Source organism: Populus nigra, chromosome 3, assembly GCF_951802175.1.
Source record: "Populus nigra chromosome 3, ddPopNigr1.1, whole genome shotgun sequence".
Taxonomy (NCBI): Eukaryota; Viridiplantae; Streptophyta; class Magnoliopsida; order Malpighiales; family Salicaceae; genus Populus; species Populus nigra.
Window position 1 is genome coordinate 24,258,811 of NC_084854.1, and position 16,101 is coordinate 24,274,911.

Genomic DNA, 16,101 nt, shown 5'->3' on the forward strand with positions numbered 1-16,101 from the left:
ACTGATAATCTCTTCTTCTTATTATTCTTTGTATTTTTTTGTGGGTTTGTTTTAAAATTCTATGGGTTAGCAATTCTGAATTTCCTTTTCTTCTGTGGGTGCTTTGCAGGGTTTTTCATGTGGGTTTTTGCCAGCAAGTATTTGGTTTAAAAAGGAAAAGAATTTGAAGGGAAAGAATCTGATGTTATCAAAGAATTTCGAAGTCAATTGCTTGAAGGATGGAGATATTCATGTTAGGAATCCAGCTTTGGGTGATGGTGTAGCAGAGTGTATAAATGGTAAGCCTTTTTTTGTTATTGTTATTGTTATTTGAATTTACGGGTATAATGAAAAGTATGCTTCTTTTTGCAGAAATTGAGATTAAGAAACTTAGTATTTCGACAAAATTGATGAACTTTGAGAACGAGTTTGATTCATATGGTGCAATGAGTAGACCACTTTACCACACAATTACATTTAAGCAGGTAATGCTGTAAGGACCGATAGGATTAAAAATTATAATACAAGGTCAAATTCAAATTTACTTGTCCTGTATTATCCTTAAAATCTATTAAAGATATACAATACAGAAATAAAAGAATTAAGATTGTTATTATTAGAATATATTTTTATATATACAAGTAAAATTATAGACATGTTAAAAAAATAAATACTAAGACAAGGTTTGACATTGTGTTTAGGAAGTATTTTTGAAAATAAAAACTGTTCGACAAATAAATGCTACCACCCTTCAAAATACCCAGTTAATCTCTTTTTTTTTGTATAAAAATTAAAGTATTATCTTTATTATATACTGTGTTATAGATGACGGGGTAGATGAAAAGTGTAAATGTAATGCTAGTAAAATTTTGATGTTTTTGTCATGCCATATTTATAACGAAAATGGGGCTAGAAAGTATAAAGTTTGAACTGCATGTGATGAGAATAGGGATAGAGAGCTCAATTAATCATGGACATTAGTACAAGAAGCTTGTGCAAGTTCGTATGCTTTCGACATGGACGTAATTCCCTTTTTTATCTACTATTTTCTTGTTCGTATTTCATACATAACACATGCTTAACATCATTTCATTTTTTGGGTTTTAATGAATTTGTTTTTCATGCTCCTACAAGGGGTGCCTTAGAAAGGTATACGTTTTGTTTGTTGGTCTATATAATGCTTGAAAGCAGTCTTCACAAGTATTTATAGGACCAACTTAGTTGTTTCTCCTTCCACCTCCTTTTTTGTTAGCTTATTTCTGCTCTTATTCTTATTTTTAGCCTCCTGGCAAAGCTAGATAAAGGAGATCGAGCATTCTGCTTCACAAGTGGAATGGCTGCTTTGACTGCTGTCATTCATCTTGTTGGAACAGGTGCTTTTCACTCATTTTGCTGTCTCTTCTTTCCACATACAACCAGTATTTTATCCACCATGCCACACTATTACCTATGTTTCAAAATATCCCCTGCCTGTTATGGTCTGGAGATCCGTAACTGGCTCTAAACATTTTGCTACAGGTTCAAGGTTATGAGGTCCATACTCAGCACATGTTTATGCAAACTTGTGTCTGTAGAATGTCTACTTCATTCTTAATATGGCCAGAGATAGTTAATCCTGAAGTTGCGTGTAAATTCTTATGTTAACCTGTTCGAATGCCATCTTAGGCCAGGAAATTGTTGTTGGAGAATACATTTATGGTGGTTCTGACCGATTGTTGTCAAAAGTAACTCCAAAAACTGGAATTGTGGTGAAGTTAGTATGATTTCTTTATTTCTTGTTTATCATGGTCCTGCTGTATCTGAAATCTGAGATACTAATGCTTAGCAATGTGCAGACGGGTAGATACAAGTGATCTACATGAAGATGCATCTGCAATTGGTCCCCGAACAAAGCTCATGTGTGGCTAGAGAGCCCAACTAGCCCTCGTCATTAAATTTCTGATATTCGTGTAAAGGTCTTACTTTCTCAAAGTTAAGAAATTTATTTGTCAATAAGTGTCCTTATTTGACTATTTGTGAGTTTTTCATATGGAAGTGTTTGCTGTTAATGGTTTATGTTATTTATATTATGCATGTATGAATAAATGCAATTTGGCAATCGTGCTTGATACTGTGAAAAAAGAGAGTTATGATTGATATATCTTTTCCATAATTAAAAAGGTTGAGCAATAGTGACCCGTGATGCTGTGATATATTGTCCATAACTATTCTCCCTCTTTCTCTTTTTTATTATCTGTTTTTAAGTGCTGTCAATTGTTCTTGTGTTTTTATATCTGTGTTTTTTTACGATGGTTTGCTGGTCTTGTCAAGGTTTCAGAAAATTGCAAAGATGCATATGGTGCACTTGTATTGGTAAATAATAGTATTATCACAGCCGTTGGAACTTGGAACAGGTCTGGCCAATGTTTTGTGGTCCTAACATTTTAGGAACTGCAGTTCTTCCTGGTGCTTAGTTTTGAATTTTTCTTGTCCTTGCAGACACTGTGATGCACTCAGCGACAAAATTTAAAGCTGGACATAGTGATGTCATGGCAGGCGTGCTTGTGGTAAAAGGGGAAAGGTTGTGGCTCTAACTTGTGTATTAATTTCTTAGTGCATTTGTATAAGGGATGTCCTTTGTTTCCTTTGCTGTCTTGAAGTCTTTTTCTAATAGTTGTGTACTTGTTGAAAATATTATGTTGATCTTTTGAGTGGAGAGCTTGTGAGAAAACCTTAATGCCTAACAATGTATTGCATTTGCAAACAGTTCATCCTGTTTACCTCCGGCAGGAGAATGGACAGAAAATTGCGGAGTTCCTTTCATCACATCCACGGGTGAAGAAAGTAACTTATGCTGGTCTTCCTGTTCATCCTGGACGTGATTTGCACTGTTCTCAGGTGTGCCTGACTTTAATTGTAGCTTAGATATGAACCTTGTTCTTGCAGTGTGAAACCTCTTATATAAGAAAGCCCTTTTGTTACAGCTCTTGCAGGCAAAGGGTGGAGGATCTGTGCTTAGCTTTTTAACGGGTCACCGGCACTCTCAAATTAAGCACGTTGTTAAGAGTCTTAAGACTACCAAGTATTCAGCATATATAATCAGTTTTGGTAATCATTTTTCCTACTTAAAGCTTATCATGACTTGAAAATATTTTTGTGGGGGTAATTTAAAATCCAATTGATTAAACCCCTGAGATATCTGCATGGTGAAAGATGATGTTGGAGATACGGGTTCGTTCCTGCATAGCTATTATCTTTGCACATTAGAATTTGAATGAGTGTGCAATGAGAGAGGGAATGAAGCTCAGGTTAAAAGGAACGCCAGAGGGATTTTGGAATCAGCTGGTTACGTACTCCATGCATGGTATTGAAATCTTATGTCATGGGAGATCACTGGCATTCAAGATCCCCGCAACCTATGCCTCCCATATTTCCTTAGAGCTAAGGCTGCAAATCTCTTGAAAGTTCCATGAGAGAGGATTCATTTGAACCAATAGATGCTTGTAACTTAAAACTTGCAGACTTAATGCCTCGTACGTGTTGCATAAATTCCAATTTTAAACTTTGATAGATCTACTTGTGTTTCCAATCTTCTAACCCTATATAGGTGCGAAATATCTTGTTCCAAGCCCTGTCTAATCAAAATGGAGTGTGATTACTGTGAATATATTGAGAAATGATATTCGTACCTCACGCTTGGTTGCAAGCTGTACTCTTACTATGTGATTGTCTGTTGTAGGAAGTGTGAAGTCCCTTATGAGCTTGCCCTGCTTCATGTCCCATGCAAGCACACCAGCTGCAGTACAAGATGCCAGAGGTCTCACTAAAGATCTTAGTCGTGTCTCAGTGGGGATAGAGGATGTCAGTGATCTGATTGCTGATTTAGACCATGCACGCACTCAGAACTGGACCGTTATAGGTGCTCGAGCGTCTCCAAAATTTTCCCTAGATTAAACCATGGCCTGCCCTTGCCCTTTGTCTTTAACAGGCAAATGAAGTGCAATTATTCCAGATATGTTCAAAACTTCTAGAGCATAGTTATTTGCTACCTTGGTTGTTTGAAATATTTGATGGATGTTCTTTAGTATGCATTCAGTACCACAATAAAAGTGAGCGGAGCAGCTGCTTTCGTGTAAATTCTTCTGTCCATTTCTATAAATGGCATATGCAATTAGCTGAGTGGGTGTCTGCGGTACGTAGTTTCTGATTTTTTATTTTAGAAAAATATTAAACAATGCTTTTTAAATAATTTTAATATACTAATATCAAAATAAAAAAATATTTTTAAAAACACACTGCACATCCCGATAACAATCATAAACAAATCAAAACTACAAGATGCTTAGTGTTTTGCTAAGAAACAAAGGACGAGGCAAGTAGCATTATCCATTTTTTCTTTTATATATATATAAATATTAAACTCAAACCCAAAATAATAGTATAAAAAAAGTAAATTTAGGGTTTTTTTTAATCTATTTAGACATTAGCTGAGCTATTTTCAATCAGGGTGAGCCATCAATCACTGTCATCTTCTTCCCAGGTCACAGGCCTGGAAACTCCGACGGGTCAACTTAGAAAGTACAATACTTCATACGGAATTACGGATGGTCTTGTCCACCTAAAATCTTAATTATTTACTCCTTTTCCTGTACACAATCAACTCCAGCTTTTATAAAACCAGGCACAATTTTCATCATTTAAAAAATAAATAAAATCCCATAAATTTAAAAACAATAAATTACTTTATCACCTTGTTTCCTTCATTAAAATTCATATTGAATATTGCATCCTCTATAATTTTTATCTCATATTTTCTTCTTAAATAAAGAAAGTGTTTTTTTTAAATATTCTTTCAAGTAAAATTATTGAATATGGAAATTATTTTTAATATTAAATTTTTTTAACAAAAAAAAATTAAAACAAGCTCTTTAAGACCAAAGGGATCATATCCAAAGATTTTTTTTTATAGGCAACTCATAACTACAAATTCTTGCTTATTATTTTCCCTTCAAAAATTAAATTCACGTCCGAAAAAAAGAAAAGAAAAATGAAAGAAAGAATCCAAAAACGTTGACCGACATCTGAGCAACGAGTACACGAACAAAACTAGAAAGTCCCAGTCAATCACCACCACCTGATCTCTTCTGTGGTCCCCACATCTCCACAAAATCCACGCGGCATGATTCCATGCTTCTTCACAGATCACACCCATAAAAATAAAAATAAAATAATATTCCTGTTCCGGATCAAAAACAAAGAGAAAACTCCCTCTCCCTCTCTCTTCTTCTCTCTCTAACAAGTTTTATTTTTCAAGGTAAAACGTTGTATTTTGTCTAACTATTTTCCAATTATTTTTATTATTTTGTAGTTTATTAATTAAATTTTAATTTTTTATTCTGAATTTAGTTTTTTTTGTCGAAATTAATGTGTGTGCAAGTGTTTTTTTTTTTGTCTGATCCGATATTGTTTTTGTCGTTGAGATTCTAGGGTTTTGGTTATTTTAATGAATTATGGTGATCAATTGTACTTTTCTTGTGGTTTTGTTGAATTATGACAGGGTGTGTTTGGTCTCTGAGAAAATTGGGTGATAAGAGAGGGATAGTGTTTGGTTTCTGAGAAAATTGAGACATAAAGAGAGGGATAGTGTAAGGTTTCTGAGAAAATTGAGCGGGAATGGTGTTTTATTAGTTTTTTTTTTTTGGTAATTAGAGACCTGGGAGGTTTAAGTATTAATCTGCGTTATTAAGGAGAATCAGGGCTGTATGAATTGGAATACAAATCATTTGTATGAACTGTTTTTCCAATGTTAGTGAAAGTTTCAAAATTGAGAGATAAGAGGGCAAATTGAGTTTTAATTTGTGTTGTTAAGCTTGAAAAGGCATGAACTTCGGTGAAATAAGGATTAAAGACCTTTTTTTGGTTGTGTTGTAATCGGGGATTTAGGTAATCAAGCATTAATCTATGTTAGTAAGGAGAATTATGGCTGGATTCAGTGGAATTCAAATCTTAATCGTGAACTGTTTCTTCACTGTTAATTCTGGAATCTGTCGTTTGATTTTTCTGAGGTTTATTTGCTGGTTTTGATTGTTATTGATTTTTCGAGTCCAACTTAATTCTCTGTAAGGGACAGTTTTTTGCGCACGCACTAACACCTTTTTCCTTTTGCTTTTGGGTGAAACTGTTGTGGAATTTCCTTAGTTCCGGCATTTATTCTAATTCCCGCTACCTGATTCTTTGCTTGAGTGCTACCCTCTGATGCTCTATGACATGGTTAATCAATTTGTTTTTGGCATCATTGACATAGCTGATTTTGATGGAAATTATCTTTGGTTTTTTGTTTACATCTGATAACATTCGAGGACTAATTCGTGGATATTGATTCTTGTGTATGCTTGTTTCAGGTTAGACCCTTTCTCATCAAATCTCAATTCTCAAGGCATTAGCCTGTGAAATAAAATAAACTGTTGGAGGATATTGTGACATAGAAAGTTATTCTTCTCGTTTTCTTTTTCATTTCAAATATCAAGAGATGTCAAGTGGACCGGTGAGAAGGGTCTCGCCAAAAGACATACAAGTGGTAAGCTGTTGATCTTTGAATTTTAGAGTAGATGAACTTTCGTCGTGTTCAATCTTGTTATTCTAATGTTAGCAGTAGAATTATTCTGTATAAGGTAAGCAGCCAATGGGGATTATTTAGTTGAAAATGCTGATTTTTTTTGACAAAAAACTGTGTCCTGAATTAGTTTTGACCTTTGGCTTCCTCGAGCATCTTGTATAACAGCTGTAATTCCATAATGTTTTCTTTAGTTGCTCCTCTGTTGGAATTGATCTAGCTGACTTTGGAGGAGATAGATGCAGAAATTCTTGAACTGATTACATTTCTTCATTGCTAGAGAGCAGTTTCTTATGTATAACCCAACAGCGTGTTTTGATTTTTTCCTCAGGCCAGGCCTTGCCCTGATAATTTCTGAAATGGATAGTTGGAGTTTTAATTAGGAAATCTAGGTCCTTAAATAATTAAAAAAAAATCATAAAGTGTAAATTTTGAAGTAGTAGCAGTTGATAATCACCCACATATGAGCTTACATCTCAGGTTCTTAAGTTAGTGGAGTCGTCTGTCAAATAACATACAATATTTACATTGTCTCTCCATGCAAAGGTCACAACTAATGATACCCATTGGGAATAAATCTTGTCTATAGATCCTTGGGAGTTCAAAGCATCACAGGTCCATTGGCCTTTTCTTAACACAATTCTAGCCATTCATGTTATACATAAGCTCCTAATATCCTCAAATTTGTGTTAAAAGATTTTATAAAACTAATGGACAATAATTATTGGTTGAAAACCTTCCATTTTTCCATGTCAAATGCTGTTGTCGAGGAAAAAGATTTGTAATAATTTTTAAAAATTTCTTGTACAAATCTGGTGTTTTGAATACTGATTGGATCATAGTATCTGGAGGAGAGTGTGAATCAAAGATGAACATATTGCTCTTGTTTTTCCCTAGGTTCCATTAAATATTGTTTTCCTGCATATGCGAGTCAAGTGGGAAAAAAAAAGAGATAGAATTTCTCCTTTTTATGTCATGGAAATTCCCTGTCTGCAATTGCCTGTTTGATATTGTCGGTTCGAACCACATGTGATTTACTGTCTTTTGGATACTGATCCACCACAAAGAATGTATAAGGAAAACAATTTATTGACAAAAAGATTAGTCTAAATACTTGGCTGATAGCTTTGTTTTGTGTGTGTGTGTGTGTGTGTTGGCAACTCATCAGCACTTTGTCAATGTTAGCCATTTAACATTATTTTCTCCAGCAAAAGATAGCTTAAATAACTGAGGATAAGATAGTTTGGATATCTGCTATGCACAATCCAGTGTGTCCAATAAAATACCTTTATGAAGAGGTGCTAATTAGAGGTTGTTTCTCACCTGTACCTTTTTCCTTGAAAAAATGGGTTTCTGCATCAAAATTCTCTTTTCTTGGAATTGAGGGATTATTAAATAATCTTTAAAACTGTGACATAACCATGCTATCTTCATAATTCTCCTTTGGCTTATTGATGTTTGTTTCCAGGTGCAAAATCTCATTGAGCGGTGTCTTCAACTGTACATGAACCAGAATGAAGTTGTTGAAACATTGTTAGCTCAAGCAAAGATTGAGCCTGGTTTCACTGAACTTGGTAATTAATACTGTAACTCCTTTTTTACGTGTTGCAGAATGCTTGATGATTAGATTCTACTCATGCTATTTTCCTATGGTGGCACCTTTGAGGGTTGCTAATTGTTTCCCTGATCCGTTGAGAGTGCTGATTAAAGGAGTGTTTGGATGTTTTGGCTGAGTTTTCCCAACCTTTTTTAGTGTCCCTAAATGATTTGTTTTTTGTGTAATTATTTGATAAAACAGTATGTAGTACAATGCTAATGGAGCAAAAAAACACAAATGATGGGAATAAAAAAAGGTGAAACAATCACTGAAATGGAAAATAGTCAAACCACAAGATTCTTCTTTGCTTTTCTCAAGATTAGTCTCTCTGTCCAGATATGAATACTCACAGAAAGTTATTAGATATAGGAATTATTGGTGTTAAATAAAAATTCCTAGAGCTAACTCCAGCTTTCATTGTAAATAGGTGGTCAAATCTGTTCTTTCCTCAAAAATTAAACTTGCAGAGGCCCATCAAATCTGATTCCTTTTCTTTTCCCCTTTTGTCCATTGTCACATTCTTCTAAAACCAATATTTTGTATCATAGGAACAACTTCAAGTTCGGTGATCTTATTTTATTCACAACTTGTAAATTTGTTTTCCAGTTTGGCAAAAGCTTGAAGAAGAGAATCGGGAATTCTTCAGGGCTTATTATCTGAGGTTGAAGGTAAAGCAACAAATAGAGGAATTCAACAAGCTGCTTGTGCAGCAGGCACACTTGATGCGTGACCTGAATTCAACTGGAGTTGTTTCAATGCCTACTTCTAATGGATCTCATATCCCATCAAGTAATACTGCTTTTCTTCCCATGAACATTTTTACTGTTCTTATTGGCATATCTAGAAAATTACAATATATAACTTTCCACATAATTGGAAATCAGCTTTGCTGTTGCGCTTCCTAATTGTTGTGATTTGATTTCACAATCATTATATATCTTCCAAATAGACTGTTTGGTTGGAAAGAAAGCAAGGTTCTATAAGTGAGAGATTAAAGGAAAGGAGAAACGGTGGGCCTCTGTGGGGTTTTGTATTAAATCCACACCTAATACCAAGTTCGTGATGCATATTTCAAAGTTTCCCGAGTAATAGTGAATACAGTATAGTAATAACTGGCAGGCAGCAAATTAACTCTCATTATCAGACTTGATACTGGCTATTTCCCCCTCGTTTAAATGATTTTGTAGAACATGGGAGTCCACTTGTGGGAAGAGTTGGAGGAATTGGATTTTTATTGTAGTGGAAAGATCTTAAGGTGATTTCCTTGATTTTTGCCTTAAAAATAGACTTCAGAAAACTCTCAATCAATCAGTATTTGCGGAATCCACTATTTTATAAAGGTTTGCTTAATATAACGTGATAATAGCACAATTTCCTTCTCTTTTTTGGATTTGAATTTGAACTTTTTGGAAGTCATTTTTGGATATTTGCTTTAAGTTTGCTTGTGTAGGTGGTTTTTTAACATGTGACTAATTGATTGCTGAATGTATGTTATCTGAATGTCCCGATCAAAATGATACCATTGTGCATTTACAAGGATAATTTGGTTGAGTCTTTTCTGTAGTTTCTTGGTAGAGCATGCTTTCTCCAAACCCTTTTATGCTTCATATGATTCGTACTTTTTTGGCAACTGATTTTGGTTACTTTGACAGTGCACCAGAATACTGCATGCTATGGTCCAGATCATACAGGACCAGCCTTGAAGCCAGAGAGCATGCATCACCCCATTGGCTCCAGTTTGACTAATGCATACACTAATGGTGGATCATCATTGCACTCAAGCATGCATGCTGCTGTTGAAATAGCTGCCCGTTCCAGAAGAATTGATGCACCACCAAACATGCTTTCAATGCAGAGCTCAAACATAGGTCTGCTGCAAGGAATGAATGGGGGAATGATCAAATCAGAAGCTGGTTATTCGGGTACTTCTCCCTACATGTTTGGTGCTGATGGAAATGTCCTAGAAGCACGCCAATCGATTGCGGATGCATCTGTTGCATCATTCAGTAGTGTAGAGTCCAGTTCACAAGCCTTGAATGAGTCTATTCTGGATGCAGACACCTCTTCATTTGGATTTTTGAGTCAGATTCCTCGAAATTTCAGTCTTTCAGATCTGACAGCTGATTTTACTCAGAGTTCAGGTTTGTCTCCCACCATCCCGCCCTCTTCTCTCCATCTCTTTATTTACCAGCCCCTGACTTCCTCTCTAGCACACTTCTTTTGCACAAGATTGCTATTTTATCTGTTTGTTGGTCAACTGAAAAGTTAGGCAACATGCTTTTCAGTGGACTCAATTATAATCTGTTTAGGTGAGTACTCAGTTTGTGTGATTAAGTAAGTTGGTGGAGTCATTTCTTAATTTTGGTCCTATGTGCATGTAATGGAACATTTAGTAGACAATTTACAAATTTTACGTTTACATTTTCTGTTTTCAGAAATATTGGAGAACTACCCAAGATCACCCTATCTAGCAGCAGACAATGATAACTTCCCAGATTCTCAAGAAAGAGAACAACCAGGTTATTTTATTTTATTTTATTTTAAGGCTTTGTAATATTTGGTACATCAGAAAGGAGGAAACTAATTTGGTGCCATGATTCTGCAGGAGACAACAGAAGGCTGGACACTATATCAGAAGGCATGAGTTATGATGATTTTGGAAGTGAATAACCATAGAATTTCCGTGGTGAGTTCTTTGTGCTAATTTTTTTTTAATTTGTTGAGTTGCTTGTGCTGCTATTGTTTACTGGATAGTTATGTGTACCATTTACCAATCAGCTAAGTATACTGTGATACATCTTTGCTGCATCAGAGTTAAGTTCTGTCTCCACGCCGTCTCTATATACCTAAGACTGCTAGAAATGGTTCTGTCTTCATGTCATAAATGTTTGGATTGATCTGTGTTTGCTTCTAACTTTAGTTTTTATAATTTTCTGAAAGAAAAAGGAATTCATACTGGCTTTTTACCACAAACATGGAATCATGCATAGAGTCGCATCTTTGCCTTCCCTGTTGAATTTGTTATAGCATTTACTTTGTTTTTTCATTTTTTTCCCTTTTTCAGTTTTGTTATTGCAGGTCCAACTCATCCATAGAACAGGTTTGTAAATAGCAATTTAGCATGGGAGAAGCTTCAGAAGTAGACCAGCAGGGGATTGATCGGCGTGTGTAAGATTTCGCTGACTGTAGTATGTAGTTATTACTCTTGACATTAGGATTCTTTAGGGTGAAAAAAAAGTTCAGAAGAATGCAACAGATTACCTTTTCAAGCACCATGGGAATTCATGGTGATAATTTATACTATATCTAGGTGTTTGCAGAAGCATTTATTTGCGCTCTGGTGTGGTTGCTCTTGTTGATTGGTCTTTTGCATTAAATAAAATTGTGTTTTCATTTTTTTAATTAGATTCTGAATTTGATATAATTCTTCTCTCTGTGGCTTGACATCAGAATTTATTTATTTTTGTACCGAAACAAAATAATTGATTCTTGTAATATAAGAAATAATTAATTTTCTGACTGGTGTTGATCAAGCATATTTTAATGTGTTTTTTCATAAAAATAATACATTTTTTCTTCAGAATTTTCTTTTTTTATTTACGAAATGGACAAAAGATTGAGATAACAATGAATTTAAAAATGTAGGGATCAAATATATAGTTTTTAATATAATTATTATTAGTAAATTAATTATTTTTGCTAAACTACAAGGATTAAGTTACTCTAATAGATTTGTTATCCATCAAGTAATGCAAGTTGTGTCAAGAGTAACAGTAGGTTCCTAAGGCTGAAGTTGCAACCGCACAGATTACTCCCTTACCTGCATGATATCTACCCAGTAAAGCTGATTGGATATTTTAGTATTTGATAGATTCGTGGAAGGAATGAAATAGAGAAATGTGAATCTGTTCAAGGGAGATGAACTTGGAAAATCATAAACCTAGTTAAGGAACCTGAAAATGATACCGGAAACCCTCTTCTCCAATTACATCAAACATCCTTTTGTAATGTATTTGAATGTAACATGGTATCTGAGAGGGTGAGCTCTAGCTTCTAATGAAATTTGAATGGGAACAAAGTCTGAAAACATGGGATTTGGGACAATGAAATGATAAATGTGTTTAACGTATCAGTTTGGTAAGATAGAAATTGAAACAGACAGAGAGAAAGGGAAGCCACATGTTTCAGCAACCAATATGGGCCTAATCTGCCATCAGTTCCACCATGAAACTCAGAGTCAAGTCACATGTAAATGCATTGATGAAAGAAGAAGACAGTTCATAGACCATGCCAACAAAAACAATGACCACGCCCTTTCATTCATAGAGAAACAGTCTAACCAGTAACCATTCCTAACAACATCGTCCATGCAAATGCTTGATTCAACAGCAAAGCAGAAAGATTTCACTTTTTGAACTGCATAATCTTTCTTCTTTTTGATATATTTTAGACTGTGTAAACGTTTTCAATCTTATCTTATTACCAGGAGTTGGGATTAAACTATTACAGACTTGCAGTTACAGGCGTTAACATTTTATAATATTCCTTGGATCAACCCCAAAACTCCTTTTAAGTTTCATTTTCTTGTAGTTTAATTGGCAAAAACAAAATTGGAAGGAAATATTTTCATGTGAAAACTGTATACATGAAGCAACTCTATTCTACACTTCTATTGAGCCTGTAATAACCAGCATTAATATCTAGATGGGGGGGGGGGGGGGAGATTATCTGAATTACATTGTGCGAAAAATCTCCCCATGATTTATCAGACCATGGTAGTAATGCCATTGTATCTAGGTCTAGTTCTATCTGGTGAAAGCCCTTCTTCCATAGCTTTCCTTTTGTTATTGTTGGGTTGTTGTAGTAGTGGTGATGGCTGTGGCTGTGGCTGTGGCTGTGGCTGTGGCGGTGGCTGTTGCTGCTGTTCTGACTGAATTTCTGATTTTTCAAGCTTTTCTTGATCTTCTTGTTTTTCGTTCTTAATTTTGGTTTTCATCATGTGAGGTTTAAGCCTATTCAAATCAGCTAGTCGTACTGGCTTCAAGAAAAATTCCTCTGCTCCTTCCTCTAAACATCTGTAATGAAATTATACGCAATATTCAGTTCCATGACATCAAAAAATCAAATGGTATATTCCTCAAATTTTTTCCACAAAAAGGAAAGAAGGAAGAACCCAATTCTAGCTTTGATTATATCTCTTCACCTGGTGATCCTTGAAGGGACATTTTCAGATGACATGATGACCACAGGTATGTCCCTGAGAGATGACGATTCCTGCAAGATCAGAAGAAAAAGAAAAAAAAATCCATAAATCTCTTTAACTACTATTTGTTTTCTTGGAAAATAAAATAAATGTGCATTAAAAGTCTTCGATGGGTGGCATGACAGAAGAAGGTACCCCATAAGAAACAAAGAGAATCTCTGAATATCTTGAGCTAGATTTGTTTAGATACAAAATAGGTGGCAAAGTGTTCCAATAAGATTTTCTTTGAGATTCTCAAGCAAGTGGGCAATAATAGGGCACATGTTGACAACAACTAAACTAACGCCCATCATTTTGGAAACTGAAAGTTTTCAGGCTGGGAAAGAATTTTCAAGGTACCCATTTTGCTAGAAATAGAAATGAGAGAAGATTGAGAAAAAGAAGAGGGAATATATGATTACTCAAAATGAAGACAAGAGAATAGAGATCCAAAAAGCTTACCTTTACTTTCTTGAGCAAATCATAGCCTGTCATGCCGGGCATACAGTAATCTGTAATGATAAGATTCACTTCCACTTCCTGCAAAAGCACAAAAAAACAGAGAAAAAAAATCAGAAACCTAGAGAAGATGGAAAATTATCAAGGAGAGGAATCTCTGGCATTGAGAAAGGAAAAACAGGAAAACACGGAGAAGAAAGAGAGAAAGAAAGAAATTTTACCCGATGATCGTTAGGAGAAACAGAAGGTACTGTATCTGGGTTGCTCTGGTCATCTTCTTCATGTAATCCCAGAAATTTTAAAGCTTTACTACCAGAATCAACTGCAGTAACTGCCATGACATAACGGAGAGCATAACAATCAGAACCCGGGAAAAAAAATAGAAACCTTACAAAACATTAAAAAAAAAACAGTTACAACCCGTGTCATAAAAATCATTCCTTTTTTAACCAAGAAAGTAAATTTAGTACCTTGATATGATGATGTCTTGAGGAGCCTCTCAATCAGCTTTCTATCTATCATGCTGTCGTCAACAGCTAAAACATGAAACTGTGAGTGTGAATCTCCCGTTATTGCCATTGCATCAAATTCCAGATCCAATATTATCACCACAGTAGAGAAAAAATATAGAAGAGAATTTTTGGTTTTTGCTTTGTTTTTGTTTCTGTTGTGGTGGGTTGGTTTTTGCGGTGTTGTTTCTATAATGGAATAAGAAATAAGAGGGGAGGGGAGAGGCCTATTTTGTAGTAATGAAACGATACCTTCCCAACAAAATCCACACACCCCACAAAGCAAGATCCGACCAGATTTCTTTTCAAATCTTGCAAAATTTCCAAGTAGATTTTAGAATTGAATTACAGGGTAAGCAATGCATTAAAGAAATGCACAACGACCCAATAGAAAATAAAAATAAAAGAATAAAATAAACAAATAAAATCTTTATGGGAAATGTTGAAGGAGATGGGAAGATGGGGAGGTCGGTTCAAATTACATATGGAACCAACCAGCGCGTAGAACATGGGAGAATGGGAGGAGGAGGAGCAGGACTACACAAATAAATAAAGAGGGGGGAAGAGAGAAAATGGGGAGAATGGCAGGGAAGTTTTGGATTGAAAAAAAAAAGAAAAAAAAAACCCCTCAAGGGGTGGAAGTGGGACCCATCAAAATCCTCCCCAGAGATACAGGTGATGTAAGCATAGTTGCCTTTTTCTCCTAATGTGAAATCATGTGGCTCTTGCCATATCTTGAGCAGGTGGGGAGGGCGAAGAGAGGCCATTTTTCTGCCTTGATTCCCTTTTAAGATTTGCTTCCCATGCCCGCCCACACACACACACACACACACGCACGCACTAACAAGCTCATAAGATAATCATAAAACCTCACTGACTATTCATTTCTTTATATCCATCCTTACTTCACCTTCATGCATTCATGTTCAGTTCAATTCGTTCATGCATCTAACCACGCTTTGGAGGTGCAGAGCTGGCAATTCATCGGTCTTCTTGGCACATGAAAATTAAATATTTAATGTGATTTTGATATCTTGAGCAGGGTATTTTTTAATTTAAAAATATATCAAAATAATATTTTTATTTTTAATATCAACTCATTAAAAAAAATTAATTTAATATTTTTTCAATACAAATATACATTTCAAAACTATCCAAAAGTGAAAGTTGCCGCGCTGCTAAATGGATTCTGGTTTAATCTGTTTTTCAAGTTGTTTTTTGTTTGAAAAAATATTAATTGAATGCTATTTAAAATATTTTTTTATAATCTTAATGTTCTGGTATATAAAATGAAAAGTATATATATACCTATTCAATTAAAAATATATATTTTTAAAATTCAGACCGGTCACCTTACTAAAATATTTAAACAGTTTCGTTGGCGTTGTGTTTCAATAAGGTAAGGCGAGTCGGGGTCCCTCGAAGGAAAACAAGGGGCTGTATTTTGGAGAAAACGTTGTCGCAGCACATGGGGATCGAGGCACCATATAAATTGGTATTGGTAAAATTTATCACAGGATTCCTGTCAATCTTTTTTTTTTTTTTTTAAGCTTGGAGAAGGACTGGTAACCCTTTGGGATGCCTAGTAAAGTAACAGGTCCCTGGATTATCCACTTTTTTTCTGGTTTTAACAACTAGTGTATTTTTGGATTTTTTTTTTATTATTATTACTTGAATTTAAGTGTTTATCACATTGAAACTTAACGATATTATAATGGAGAAG

The 16,101-nt window shown here is 35.0% G+C and overlaps 2 protein-coding genes and 1 pseudogene across 3 annotated transcripts; 2 read left to right on the top strand and 1 right to left on the bottom strand.

Annotated features, from left to right (window-relative positions):
- Positions 1 to 181: 181 nt before the first annotated feature.
- On the top strand, positions 182 to 3,912 carry LOC133689474 (cystathionine beta-lyase, chloroplastic-like; annotated as a pseudogene).
- Positions 3,913 to 5,161: 1,249 nt separating this feature from the next.
- Positions 5,162 to 11,570, top strand: LOC133688217 (uncharacterized). Of its 2 annotated transcripts, none has more exons than XM_062107632.1 (8): positions 5,162 to 5,272; positions 6,360 to 6,535; positions 8,040 to 8,145; positions 8,775 to 8,957; positions 9,821 to 10,309; positions 10,604 to 10,687; positions 10,784 to 10,854; positions 11,233 to 11,570. In XM_062107632.1, the coding sequence occupies exons 2-7, from the start codon at positions 6,488 to 6,490 to the stop codon at positions 10,810 to 10,812; spliced, it is 939 nt and encodes a 312-aa protein (XP_061963616.1). In that variant the 5' UTR covers positions 5,162 to 5,272; positions 6,360 to 6,487; the 3' UTR covers positions 10,813 to 10,854; positions 11,233 to 11,570. The 2 variants fall into 2 exon arrangements, with proteins under 2 accessions (XP_061963616.1, XP_061963615.1); XM_062107631.1 differs by having other exon boundaries at positions 5,163 to 5,272; positions 10,774 to 10,854.
- A 1,208-nt stretch (positions 11,571 to 12,778) lies between these two features.
- LOC133687873 (two-component response regulator ARR8-like) lies at positions 12,779 to 14,973 on the bottom strand. The gene is made up of 5 exons (XM_062107210.1): positions 14,340 to 14,973; positions 14,091 to 14,200; positions 13,873 to 13,950; positions 13,372 to 13,442; positions 12,779 to 13,243 (listed from the first exon to the last, which is right to left on the bottom strand). The coding sequence occupies exons 1-5, from the start codon at positions 14,446 to 14,448 to the stop codon at positions 12,934 to 12,936; spliced, it is 678 nt and encodes a 225-aa protein (XP_061963194.1). The 5' UTR covers positions 14,449 to 14,973; the 3' UTR covers positions 12,779 to 12,933.
- Positions 14,974 to 16,101: the final 1,128 nt, after the last annotated feature.

What these genes read in the sequence shown, in the direction of transcription:
- LOC133688217 (XM_062107631.1), top strand. Translation starts at nt 6,488, where the DNA reads ATGTCAAGTGGACCGGTGAGAAGGGTCTCGCCAAAAGACATACAAGTG. An exon ending in CGCCAAAAGACATACAAGTG is followed by an intron (nt 6,536 to 8,039) that starts GTAAGCTGTTGA and finishes GTTTGTTTCCAG; the next exon opens with GTGCAAAATCTCATTGAGCG. An exon ending in GCCTGGTTTCACTGAACTTG is followed by an intron (nt 8,146 to 8,774) that starts GTAATTAATACT and finishes TTTGTTTTCCAG; the next exon opens with TTTGGCAAAAGCTTGAAGAA.
- LOC133687873 (XM_062107210.1), bottom strand. Translation starts at nt 14,448, where the DNA reads ATGGCAATAACGGGAGATTCACACTCACAGTTTCATGTTTTAGCTGTT. An exon ending in ATTTGCTCAAGAAAGTAAAG is followed by an intron (nt 13,443 to 13,872) that starts GTAAGCTTTTTG and finishes CTGATCTTGCAG; the next exon opens with GAATCGTCATCTCTCAGGGA. An exon ending in GTCCCTTCAAGGATCACCAG is followed by an intron (nt 13,244 to 13,371) that starts GTGAAGAGATAT and finishes ATTTCATTACAG; the next exon opens with ATGTTTAGAGGAAGGAGCAG.